At 43.1% G+C, this 13,783-nt stretch overlaps 1 protein-coding gene across 1 annotated transcript in view; it reads left to right on the forward strand.

The window, feature by feature from the left end:
* The first annotated feature begins 1,650 nt into the window (after positions 1–1,650).
* SUCLG2 (succinate-CoA ligase GDP-forming subunit beta) overlaps positions 1,651–13,783 on the forward strand; it is a 249,257-nt gene continuing 237,124 nt past the window's right edge. The window contains exon 1 of the mRNA XM_036331613.1: positions 1,651–1,801. Within this exon, the coding sequence (XP_036187506.1) occupies positions 1,724–1,801 (78 nt within the window). The 5' untranslated portion in view covers positions 1,651–1,723. The remainder of the gene's footprint in view (positions 1,802–13,783) is intronic.

Raw genomic sequence — 13,783 nt, forward strand, 5'->3', positions numbered from 1 at the left:
TCCACATGTCACAGCTGACCTAGACCCCTCGTAGAAAATGGGTTTTGCACCAGTGTGTCTAGGTTCTCTGGAAGCAGCATTTAGTCACACCTGCGTCTACGATTTGTTAGCTTTTAGGAACCCAGTGGAGGAAAGCAGAGTAATCTGTCTCTTGAGTTACCAAGAAACTTGAGCGTTTGTCTCTCTATGGCTTAGTTTGCATTTTTTAGTTCTCAAACTAAAAAGAAAACAAACAAACAAAACCTTTGTGGATGAAAAGGGGCCACATGCTAACCTGACTAACTCAGGGAAGGCCTGCGCGGCGGCCTTGCAAACTCAAGGGATCTAAAGTCACCACAAAGGCTGGTCTGAAATGAAAACCTTTTAGTTAAAAAGCAGTTTATAGTGGGTAGTCATGTCTTAGGCCAGTATCTTTCCTGACAAAGATCAACTATTCTCTTTAGTGAGCCTATTGTCTTTTTGCATCTAAGATAACATACCTGCAGAATATCAGGCTAACTTGCACCTTCCCTTTTTTCTGGACCTCTCAGGGCACAGCTAATGGCACCAGGGCAAATTCCCTCATTGTTACCATGTTAATCATTGATTGTTAACTATCCTGTATCCGTCTGTGTAAAACAAGTATGTGTCTATCATTTTAGTTTTTATCCATTCCCAGAGGTTTCCCTGCTTTGCTTTCTCCAGCCTCCTTAATCCATTGCCAGTGGAGTTCATGTACCCCACTTATGTCTCCTCCTTTGATTGCAAAGTCTAAAACAAGGTAAAAAAAAAAAAGCCGCCATTCTCTGGAGCACCATCTCAATCCCTTGAGATTCTGCTTCCTGGCAATTGTCAACAGTTTGGCTCAAATAAACTCACAAAAACTCCTTACAGGTTTGAATATATATATATATATATATATACACACACACACATATATATACATTTGTACCTACTGGAAAGGTTGCTGTGTTGACTAAACTAGTTCATATTTGTAAAATGCTCGGCAGGCACTGAACACATTTGCCACAATAATTTTTATTACACATCAGTGTTCAGAGTTGGTAAACTCCAAATGTCTGCTGTTGAGATGGTGAGGACAGGGTTCGAATCCTTCAATAGTTTAGCATTAATCACCCGTTAAGGATGAAGAAAAAGCTCCCTAGTAAGTAGAGGGTTTTCAACAGCCTCACCAGATCCACTTGCTCTCCTGATCCCTTCAGGTCTCAGCTCAAAAGTCACCACCAGGCAGGGCTCAGCGACCCGGGAGGAGAGCAGAGGTCACTGGGAGGTGGTGCCAGCGTGGGCAGGTCCTCGGAGCCCTCACTGCCAGGAGCAGCAGTCCCTTGTCCATCGTCAGGGGACAACTGAAGCCCCAGGGTCGCAGGGCTGCGGGGCATCTGCATTTGCTCAGACCCGCATCCGGGGGCACAGCGCGAGGGCCACCCGGCTCTGAAGCGGCTCCGGGGCCTCGGGGCCAGGCTGGGGGACCGGGCTCCGCTGGCCGAGGTGCAGCGCCAGGGGCTCACCCACCGGAGTGGTCCTGGCACCCCGCCTGGGGCACGTGGCAGGGGCGGGGCCTCGCGGGCGGGGCGGGGCCTCGTGGGCGGGGCCTTGCCGAGGGGGCGGGACAAAGGGGCCGGCGGGCCCGCCTCCGGGCCTCGCAGCCTCCCCGCCTCCTCCCCAAGTCGCCTCCCGGCCTCCCCGCCTCCGGCCCCGCTCCCCGCTCCCCGTTCCTGCTAAGATGGCGTCCCCGGCGGCCGCGCGGGCGCTTCTGCGAGACCTGGCGCTCCGGCCCCGGCTCCTGGCGGCCAGGTCGCAGGTGAGCGGGGCGCTGGCGGGCGCCGCTGCCGGTCCCCTCCTCCTGCCCCGGGGGCGCGGCGCTTCGTCCGGGGCGCACGGGGGACCCGCACCTCCGCGCGGCGCGGGCCGGGGCCGGGCGGGACGGCAGCCCGGGGTCCCAGCCTGGGAGCCGCGCGGCTGTCTCCCGGCGCGGGCGGCCCCGAGCTCCGGCGCTGCCCCGTGCCGAGCGCTCCCCGCAAGTTTAGGAAAAGTTCCCCCACGGTTTGGAACCCGAGGTTTGACCCGCTTTCCCGTTCAGCGGCCGAAGCGCCCCACCCCGAGCGCACGAAGGCCACGTGGGAACCCGCCTGCCAACCCACCAGCCGCTCTCGGCGGGCTGCCCGCTGTGCAGACTCGGGGCGCCGAGCTGGCAAGAAACTCAGTGAAAATCAGTTCTGTCTCTAACACACATCGGAGCACTGGCCCCGTCCGCCTTTTCCTGTTCACAGGGACTGAGAGCCCCAGGAGGCCTGGGGTGCTGAATAGGGGCGGCTGGAACTGGGCGTCCATGGCGTTTACTTCTGCAGACTCGGGGGTCAGAAGGCCCTGGGGGGTCAGAAGGCCCTGGGGGGTCAGAAGGCCCTGGGGGGTCAGAAGGCTCTGGGGGGGTCAGAAGGCCCTGGGGGTCAGAAGGCTCTGGGGGGGGGGTCAGAAGGCCTGTGGGGGGTCAGAAGGCCCTGGGGGGGGGTCAGGAGGCCCTGGGGGGGGGGGTCAGAAGCCCTGGGAGATCAGAAGGCCCTGGGGGGTCAGGAGTTGGTGGGAGGCCTGGAGGAGTCACTCTGCCACTGCAGCTCCCTCCCTGATCTCTTCCCTTGTTTGCAGAAAGGACTGTGGGCTCAGCCACAGCGCAGCCACTTGCTTGTCCATGTTCCCACTTTAATGATGAGAAGCAAATTGGCACCCGTGCAGCTTTAACCAGGATATGCATAGTATAGTTTTTCAGGAAATTTAAAGATAGAGAGTAAAGATTTTTTGAGTTACTTTAAGCTTTGTTTAATTATGACATCCGCGAAGTATTTTTTTTGTTTGTTTTCACCTTCCATTTCCTGACTTCTCATTTCTCGCTTTTTGTTAATGTAAATAAGAAGGTGATAATCCTTAGTACTGTGATATCCTTACTAGGCACTTGCCAGTGTGGTGGGATAGCGGAAGGAACAGTGGTTTTGTCTAATTAAAATCACTAGTAACTGGGAATATGGAGTGAGGAGAATGCCTGCAGGTGATCAAGTCCTATTCATTATTTAGGTGTGACAGAAAACAAGAACTGTGCCTGTAGACCTGAATTGATAAGGAACTGGGGCCTAGGGCATGAAAACGCAAGCAAAGGAACTACTACTAATGGCACAGAGAAACACAAGTGTTTAGCTGACGTGTAGGGCTTCTTGCTTGCCTGCCCAAGAAATGGGAGCCTGAACACAGCGCTTGAGAACCTGGTGGGGGAGAGCTACCTTGGTTTGGCAAGAAGACTAGGTACACAGATCTCCAGTCTCTTAATTCCATCTGGTAACCTTGACTTACACACTTGTAGATGACGTGTTATTGTGTACACAGAAGGCTTAGCAGATGAGAGAACAGTACAGTCTTGATTTTGTGGACCTCGATTTAACGGACTTTGGATTTAACAGACAAAATTTCTGGTCTGTATGTGGAATGTGAAAATTAACACCCTGTTACTTTTAAAATGCTTTTAACCAAGATTTGCTTATAATTAAATTAACAGGGTTTTTTTTTGTTATTAATTCACTGTTTAACGTTTTAGCAAATAGGCCATATGTTGGGAAAAACACTAGTAATTTCACCTTCATAAATAAATATTACATATCTACAACTATAGTGTACATATTTAAATCCAAGAGTCCGTGGTCACGTGCTGTAATTGGTTCTGTTGTTGGTTGGCGTGACTTGGTGAATGTATGCATTTACTAGACCTATTCAGTATATATTTAAAATTGCAGTAGAAAACTTCTGTGAAACTTAACTTTTCATACATACTTAATTTTAATTACACAAATGTGTCTACATAAGTAAAAGGTAAACTAAGTACTTTGTCAGTTTTTAACATACACATTCAGAAAAACCTACTTTTTAAAAAAATATATTTTATTGATTTTTTAGAGAGGAAGGGAGAGGGATAGAGAGTTAGAAACATCGATCAGCTGCCTCCTGCACACTCCCTACTGGGGATGTACCCCCAACCAAGGTACATGCCCTTGACTGGAATTGAGCCTGGGACCCTTGAGTCCGCAGGCTGACGCTCTATCCACTAAGCTAAACCAGTTAGGGCAAGAAAAACCTACTTTATTATATAACGGATTTTGGCTTTAACGGACACTCCCTTGCCTGAATTAGTCCGTTCTATTGTTATTTTTTAAAGTCAGAACTGTCCAAGAAAATGGGCATATTTGAGCATCTAGTCCAACCAGCTCATTTCAAAGGCAGGAAAATTGAGGCCTAAAGAATTTTAATGACTGTTCAAGGTTATAAAGAGAGTGTGACACAGCTGATCACAGAATAAAAGGCTTACTTTTAAGTTTCCCTTGCATCAGGCTGTTGCCTTGTGAGTGTATATTTTCATGAAAATGCCTTAGCCAGCATGCATGGTAGTCTGGATACCATAGTAACTATATTACACCCATCTCACTAGCACTGCTACACAGTTTCATTTTCTTTATAAACATCTTGGAATTGGCCCCCCCTCCCCCCCAAAAAAGTAGGTGAGTATTGCTTGTGACTTGTAAGGAACTCTTCACATTCTTGGATACTTCTTTTTTCTTTAAATCTTCATCTGAGGACATGGTGTGGGGGAGAAAGAAAGAAAGAAAGAGAGAGAGAAAAACATTGATGGCTACCTTCCATACACTCCCTGACTGGGGATCAAACCCAGGTATGTGCCGTGGCCGGGAATTGAACCAGCAACCTGTCAGTGCATGGGACTACACCTAACCAACTTGGCTAATGTACAATTGAACATCACTCACTTTTCCCACAAAACTTAAGAATCCTCACCAGGCATCTCAGAAATCTGTTACCACTCTTGGCTCAGACCCATTTTGTACCAGGCCTTGTGAAAACTGTTGGGTGTTTAGAGATAAAAGAACTAGTGTCGGCTTTGAGAAGTAACTTTGACCCATAGCATGACACTTCATCTAGCCCCTCCCCATAGTTAAATTTAACATTTGACACATTTTCCTAATGCTAATACCATTGAAAGTTTATTTCCTTTCTTGGCTTTACTGTTTTGATTTTTGATTGATGTTATATCCTTTAGTCATTTCTTATTTTACATATATTTTTATATTTGGCCTATAGGTAGAACAGGACTGTTCTAGGGGCTGACATTTGGGAGTGGTGACCAAGGCAGGCAGAGCCCTTGGCCACATACTTTATTTTAATGGGAGTGGGGAGGGGCTAGAATGATCATACATACAGAAACAGTAATGATGGCTTTAGCCAATGACAAATGCTATGAAGAAAACAAAACGGTCACGGAATCAAGAATGAATAGCTTCGCCAGTAGGGTGGTATAGATTAGATGATTAAGGAAACCATTTTGATGAGGTAGTTTTATAGTTTTGGTTTAATTTTTTTTTTTTTTTAGTTTACACTTCATTTATTTTGTAGTGTTGGGGTAATAATGGCGTCTGTCTTATAAGATTGTTACAAGATGTGAAAGGAAGTGCTTGGCTTGCCGTCTAGAACCGAGTAAGTCCTCAATAAATGCTATTGATGCTGCTATAAAACTTTGTACATGGCATCTAGAAAACCTGTGAATGGTCCCTCCCTTTCACTGCTCATTGCCCACGTGACACTGCTGATTCTGATTCCTAATTGTGTCCTGTCCATTTTTACCTCTTCATCTCCATTCTTACTGCATTTATTGAGGCCTCTACCATCTCTCCTATGGAATTTTGGAATATTTCTCCACTGAGTTATCCAGACTTTCAGGCCAGCCCTTACCTCCTCCATTCTGAACCCACCCCAAGATTATATTCTCAAACACCAACCTGTTCATATTACTTCTTTTTTTTTTTTTTTCTTTTTTTCAGGCCTCACCAAGCTTTTATTGATCTGGGATGCACCCATAGCATAGACCTAGGCAGGTGACCCCCTGCAACAGGCAGACTAGCCCATCAGCAAGGATTTACATAATAATAAATGGGGGAGTAGTTTCAGCTACCACTGTCTGGACAAACAGAGGTGGCGCCTAGCTCGGAGCTTTGCTAGGGCTTCAAAGGCACCCAGCCTTCGGGGGGTTTCGGGGAGTTCTCTGTCTATGCTTATCAGATAGTGAAGGCAATAAACAATTTCCCACATCTCCCCCTTATTTTTTCTTTAAAAAATAATCAAGTCCCAATTTTAATGTCCAAAAGTTCTGAGTCCATGTTTCAATGTCCAAAAGTTCATGTGTACATGCCAGCAATGAAATGTTGGTTCTGGATGGTGGACAAATGCAGGTCCGGTCCTTTCTGGTTTGGTCCTGGACAACCTGCAGTGATGCACAGCTGCTGACTGCTAGCATGGCAAGGCGTCTTCACCATCTCCATCTCTGAACTGTCTCTTCTGTCTTTGTGGCTGGCTTTCTGTGATCCGTTGTTACAGGAATCCACATGGTCTTGTAGCTGTTCTCTGAAAGTATACAAACATATTCTCGACCAAAGGTTAAAGGAAAAAAAAAAACACCTTACTTGGGGTCTTTTCTTTAGCATGATCTTTCCCTGGCTTACCCTGGCATAATGTGTGGTTTTTCTGGGTGTCTCACTATTAGCATTATAAACGAAAAATTTTTTTCTCTAAATGTAATTTAGTTACAGGATCTATTTCCTTACATGGTATTCTTCCACTATATTTTTCCACTATCCCCCTTTTTTTTGATTTAATTAGGAGACTTCTTGGAAATTTTATAATGCAGTCTAGGTAGCTTTAAATATTAATTTTTTGCACGCAAAAAAAATGAACCTGAACATGCTTTAGGTTCATAGCATGTTTACCATGAAATGAAAATTTTTGTTAATACTTTTTGAATAATTACTTATTTCAAATAGCCAAATTTAATTAATTTGAAAACTTGACTTCAATTAATTTGAAAACTATTTTTGCTGTCAAATTTAATATTTTAACAATAATCTTAATTTACACTGTAAATATTAATTGAAAGGATCACTTTACATCCTTGTGAAGGCTCTGAGCATTCCTGTTGTTAGGCTAGATTTAGACATAGGGTCTGTTAGCCAAGCCTCCGTTTTTCTGGGTACTGATTTCAGCTGGACCAAATCTCTTCTGTTATTTGGTTCCTGATCTGGGCTGGGCATGGGAAGCAAGAAGCAGCCATGGGGACAGGAGACCTTCCTCAGAAGGGGCGAGTATTCAAGCCCGTGCACCGTTCAAGCCCGTGCACCATTGGGGGGGGGGTGAGGATCTGTGCCCCACCTTTGTTGCACCCCAAGTTTTCTCCTACTGGCCCCCAGCTGTGCCTGTCTTAGGTCGTCCCACCCTGTGGGATCTTACCCGTCGTTGACTACCAGCTATCTCTGGGCCAAGTAGGGTGACGTGAGGTTCAGTTCTGTCTCCTTGATAGCCTATGTCCCTCTGGCCTCCAGGGTCCGCTCGCCTGCTGGCGGGGCCCCAGCATTGATCATAGGGAACCCAGGTTTCTCCTCCAGAGAGGGCCCAGCTTACGCCATTGGGCCAGAGACAGATCCATGGTACCAGCTTTTCATGATCTCAGTTAGAACGGAGAGCTCAGGTAACAGCTGTAGACAATTGGAATCCTTTTGGCAAAAAAAAATTGAGAGAGGTCAATACAGAATGCTTAAGTGCCTTCCCCAGGAGGCCCTCCACACAGTGGAAAGGAATAAATCCCTTCATGTAAAACATTCAAATTCATTTGTAAATTTGTTTGGGATAAATGCACAATATACTGTTGTAAAGCATCAAAAATTATTAATAAAACTTTGTAGAATAATACCATGTAGGAATATTCTTTATTCTAGGTCATGACAACTTAATTTTAAACTCAAGGTTTGGAATGAGGAACCTAGTTTTCAAAAAAAGAAGAAATTTACAGAAGCAGAGACAGTATGCTATCTAAATTACAGTTCTAGGTAAGCACATTATCTAGAGTCCTTGGTGACCTAGGTTAAACTTAGGCATGTTATCTGAATTACAGTTTTGGGTCTCCAGAATACTGAGTTGACAAGTTAACTGGAGCCTTCTGAGTTTGGGATAGCTGTGCTGTCCTTCCCAGGTAAAGGAAAAATGTGCCTTCTAAGACATATGAAACTTACAGTTTTTACCTGAATTAATTGTTACCATACTTCACTTTACCATGCCCCAGGTGGTCTCTGGGCTGTTGGTTGTCTGGTTTGTCTTCCTCCTGCTGGATTACACTTGGAGAACTTTAACTTAAAAAAGAAAAATCTTTCTTTTTTACACAAAGTAACTTATAGGGTTACTTCTTGGATGTTGACTGATAGTGCCGCAAGGCCATGTATTCCAAGTCATTAAACATTTATGGTGACTGTACTTATTTTCAGATTTGGTATTTTAACAGCAAATCATTAGATTACCCTTTAAATATTAGTGGAAGATATTTCAAAATATTAAACATTCTCATTTCATTAAAATTAAAATAATGTTTTGTTTTTTTTTTATTGCTTAAAGTATTACAAAGGGTATTACATATGTGTCCATTTTATCCCCCCGCCCTAGACAGTCCCCTAGCCTCCCCTATCCCCCAATGTCTTATGTCCACTGGTTATGCTTATATGCATGCATACAAGTCCTTTAGTTGATCTCTTACCCCCCTACCTCCTGCCCCGCAACCCTCCCCGGCCTTCCTGCTGCAGTTTGACAATCTGTTTGAGGCAGCTCTGCCTCTGTATCTATTATTGTTCAAAAGTTTATAATGGTCTCTATTATCCATGAATGAGTGAGATCATGTGGTATTTTTCCTTCATTGACTGGCTTATTTCACTTAGCATAATGCTCTCCAGTTCCATCCATGACGTTGCAAATGGTAAGAGTTCCTTCCTTTTTAGAGCAGCATAGTATTCCATCGTGTAGATGTACCACAGTTTTCTGATCCATTCATCTACTGATGGGCACTTAGGCTGTTTCCAGATCTTAGCTATGGTGAATTGTGCTGCTATGAACATAGGGGTGCATATATCCTTTCTGATTGGTGTTTCTGGTTTCTTGGGATATATTCCTAGGAGTGGGATCACAGGGTCAAATGGGAGTTCCATTTTCAGTTTTTTAAGGAAACTCCATACTGTCTTCCATAGTGGCTGCACCAGTCTGCATTCCCACCAGCAGTGCACAAGTGTTCCTTTTTCTCCACATCCTCTCCAGCACTTGTCGTTTGTTGATTTGTTGATGATAGCCAGTCTGACAGGTGTGAGATGGTACCTCATTGTTGTTTTGATTTGCATCTCTCGGATGATTAGTGACTTTGAGCATGTTTTCATATGTCTCTTGGCTTTCTGAATGTCCTGTTTTGAAAGGTGTCTATTTAGGTCCTTTGCCCATTTGTTGATTGGATTGTTTATCTTCCTTTTGTTAAGTTGTATGAGTTCCCTATAAATTTCGAGATTAGGCCCTTATCAGATATGACATTGGCAAATATGTTTTCCCACACAGTGGGTTTTCTCGTTGTTTTGTTGATGTTTTCTTTTGCTGTGCAGAAGCTTTTTATTTTGATGTAGTCCCATTTGTTCATTTTCTCTTTCGTTTCAAGTGCCCTAGGAGCTGTATCAGTGAAGAAATTGCTTCGGCATATGTCTGAGATTTTGTTGCCTTTGGATTCTTCTAGAATTTTTATGGTTTCCTGTCGTACATTTAAGTCCTTTATCCATTTTGAGTTTATTTTTGTGTATGGTGTAAGTTGGTGGTCTAGTTTCATTTTCTTGCATATATCTGTCCAATTTTCCCAACACCATTTATTGAAGAGACTATCTTGGCTCCATTGTATGTTCTTGCCTCCTTTGTCAAATATTAATTGAGCATATTGGTTCGGGCCGATTTCTGGGTTCTCTATTCTATTCCATTGATCTATATGCCTATTCTTGTGCCAGTACCAGGCAGTTTTGAGAACAGTGGCTTTGTAATACATCTTGATATCTGGTATTGAGATCCCACCTACTTTGGTCTTTTTCAGGATTGCTGCAGCTATTCGGGGTCTTTTTTTATTCCAGATGAATTTTTGGAGAGTTCGTTCTAGATCTCTGAAGTATGCCGTTGGTATTTTAATGGGAAGTGCGTTGAATTTATAGATAGCTTTGGGTAGTATGGACATTTTAATGATGTTGATTCTACCAATCCATGAACACGGTATGTTCTTCCATCTGTTTATGTCTTCCTCTATATCTTTTTTCAACGTCCTGTAGTTTTCTGAGTAAAGGTCTTTTACCTCTTTAGTTAAGTTTATTCCTAGGTAGCTTAATTTTTTTTGTGCGATGGTAAACGGGATTGTTTTTATAATCTCTCTTTCTGAAAGTTCACTATTGGTGTATAGAAATGCCTCGGATTTCTTGGGGTTAATTTTGTATCCTGCTACATTGCCAAATTCATGTATTAAGTCCAGTAGCTTTTTGATGGAGTCTCTAGGGTTTTGTATGTATAATATCATGTCGTCTGCAAATAAGGACAGTTTTACTTCCTCTTTTCCAATTTGGATGCCTTTTATTTCTTCTTCTTGCCGAATTGCAATGGCTAACACTTCCAGTACTATGTTGAACAGGAGTGGTGAGAGGGGGCATCCCTGTCTTGTTCCTGTTCTTAGGGGAAATGGTGTTAGTTTTTGTCCATTGAGTATGATGTTGGCTGTGGGCCTGTCATATATGGCTTTTATTATGTTGAGGTATGATCCTTCTACTCCCACCTTGCTGAGAGCTTTTATCAAAAATGGGTGTTGAATTTTGTCAAATGCTTTTTCTGCATCAATTGATATGACCATGTGGTTTTTTTCTTTCAATTTGTTTATGTGATGTATCACGTTTATTGATTTGCGGATATTGTACCATCCTTGCATCCCTGGGGTAAATCCTACTTGGTCATGGTGTATGATCTTTCTGATGTACTGCTGGATCCGATTTGCTAAGATTTTGTTGAGGATTTTGGCATCTATGTTCATGAGGGATATTGGCCTGTAATTCTCTTTCATTGTGTTGTCTTTACCTGGTTTTGGTATTAGGGTGATGCTGGCTTCATAGAATGAGCTTGGAAGTGTTCCTTCCTCTTGAATTTTTTGTAGTAGTCTGAGGAGGATAGGTTTCAGTTCTTCCTTGAATGTTTGGTAAAACTCCCCTGTGAAGCCGTCTGGTCCCGGGCTTTTGTTTGCTGGAAGCTTTTTGATGACTGCTTCAATTTCTTCCATAGTTATTGGCCTGTTGAGATTTTTAGATTCTTCCTGATTGAGTTTTGGAATGTTGTATTTTTCTAGGAATTTGTCCATTTCCTCCAGGTTGTCTAGTTTGTTGGAGTAGAGCTGTCCATAGTATTTTTTAACAATCATTTGTATTTCTGTGGGGTCTGTTGTTATTTCGCCTCTATCGTTTCTGATTTTGTTTATTTGGGTCCTCTCTCTTTGCTTCTTGGTGAGTCTGGCTAGAGGTTTGTCAATCTTGTTTATCCTTTCAAAGAACCAGCTCTTGGTTTCATTGATTTTCTGTATTGTTTTTTTGGTCTCTATGTCATTTATTTCTGCTCTAATCTTTATTATCTCCTTCCTTCTGCTCACTCTGGGGTTTTCTTGTTGCTCTCTTTCTAATTCTTTGAGTTGTAGAGTTAGATGATTTACTACCATTTTTTCTTGTTTTTTGAGATAGGCCTGTAGAGCTATAAACTTCCCTCTCAGGACTGCTTTCATTGTGTCCCATAGGTTTTGGATTGTTGTGTTTTCATTGTCATTAGTTTCCAGGATGTTTTGAATTTCTACTTTGATTTCATTGGTAATCCAATCAATATTTAATAGCATGCTATTCAGCTTCCAGGTGTTTGAGTATTTTGGGTTGTTTTTATTGTAGTTTATTTCTAATATTATGCCATCGTGGTCTGCGAAGACGCTTTTTATGATTTCAATCTTCTTGAATTTGGGGATACTTTGCTTGTGACCCAATATATGGTCTATTTTTGAATATGTCCTATGAGCATTTGAGTAGAATGTATATTCCCTGGCTTTCGGGTGAAGTGTTCTGAAGATGTCTATTAAGTCCATCTGATCTAGTGAGTCATTTAGGATTGCTATATCTTTGCTGATTATTTGTCTAGAGGACTTATCCAGTGCTGTCAGTGGTGTATTAAAGTCCCCTACTATGATTGTATTGTTGTCGATGTCTCCTTTGATATCTTCCAGGAGTTTTTTTATGAATTTGGGTGCTCCTGCATTGGGTGCATATATGTTTACCAGGGTTATATCTTCTTGTTGTATTGATCCCTTTAGTATTATGAAGTGGCCTTCCTTATCTCTTGTTATGGCCTTCACTTTGAGGTCTATTTTGTCAGATATAAGTATTGCTACCCCAGCTTTCTTTTCCTTTCCATTTGCCTGAAAGATATTTTTCCAACCTTTCACTTTCAGTCTGTGTGAGTCCCTTCTAATGAGGTGGGTTTCTTGTAGACAGCAGATGTATGGGTCATGTTTTTTTATCCATTCAGCCACTCGATGTCTTTTGTTTGGAGCATTTAGTCCGTTTACGTTTAAAGTTATTATTGAAAGGTACTTGTTTGTAGGCATTTCTGTTTTTGTGTGGCTGTTTTCTTTCTGAGCTTTTTATTTCTTATTTTTATACCAGTCCCTTTAGCATTCCTTGCATTGCTGGCTTGGTGGTGATAAACTCCCTTAGCCTTTTTTTGTCTGTGAAGCTTCTTATTTCCCCTTCTAGTTTGAATGATAGCCTTGCTGGATAGAGTATTCTTGGATTCAGTCCTTTGCTTTGCATCACTTTGTAAATTTCCGTCCATTCTTTTCTGGCCTGATGTGTTTCTGTTGAGAAATCATTTGACAATCTAATGGGAGATCCCTTGTATGTAACTTTCCGTCTCTCTCTTGTAGCCTGTAAGATTCTCTCTTTGTCCTGAACATTTGCCATGGTAATTATGATGTGTCTTGGTGTGGGTCTTTTTGGGTTCACCTTGTTTGGGACTCTCTGGGCTTGTGTGACTTTTTTCTTCCCCACCTCAGGGAAGTTTTCTGATATTATTTCTTCTAATAGGTTTTCTAATCCTTGTTCATCCTTCTGTTGTTCTGGTACCCCTATTATTCGTATGTTGTTTCGTTTCATGTTGTCCCAAAGCTCCCTTAGGCTCTCCTCCTGTCTTTTCATTTTTTTCTCCAATTGCAGTACGTTTTGGGTGTGTTTTGCTTCCTTGTCTTCTAAATCACTAATTCGGTCCTCCGCTTCTCCTAGTCTACTGTTGATACTTTCAATGGAGTTTTTCATTGCAGCTATATCACTCTTCATTTCTTCTTGGGTCTTACTTAAGTTGTTGATTTTTTCATCTGTTTCTTCTAGCTTCTTCCATATGTTATCGATTTTTTCATCTGTTTCTTCTTGCTTCTTGGAGAGGTTGTCGATTTTTTCCTCCATCCGGTTTATGCACTCTAGGACCCTTATTCTGAATTCTTTTTCTGTCATGTTGCATGCCTCTGTATTACTTAGCTGCTTTTCTGGAGAGTCCTCCTTCTCTTTCCTTTGGGGGTTTCTTTGTCTACCCATGTTTGATCTCACTGACATATCTAGACGTTGAGTCGTTCAGTGGCTGCTCCCTTGGTGGCAGTGACTCCTTGGTCTGTGGTTGCTCTTCGGGCGGTTGCGGTAGCAGCTGCTCTTCAGTTGGCAGCAGCTCCTCTGGTGGGTGCTGTTCACAGCTGTGGTGGCTCTTCTGGCTTTCCAGGGGAGTTCTGCTCTTCCCGGCTGCAAACCGTCTCGCCAGCTGAGGAATTTCGCCAATTCGGGGTGGATGT

The sequence above is a fragment of the Myotis myotis genome, unplaced genomic scaffold, assembly GCF_014108235.1.
Source record: "Myotis myotis isolate mMyoMyo1 unplaced genomic scaffold, mMyoMyo1.p scaffold_m19_p_13, whole genome shotgun sequence".
NCBI classification, from domain to species: Eukaryota; Metazoa; Chordata; class Mammalia; order Chiroptera; family Vespertilionidae; genus Myotis; species Myotis myotis.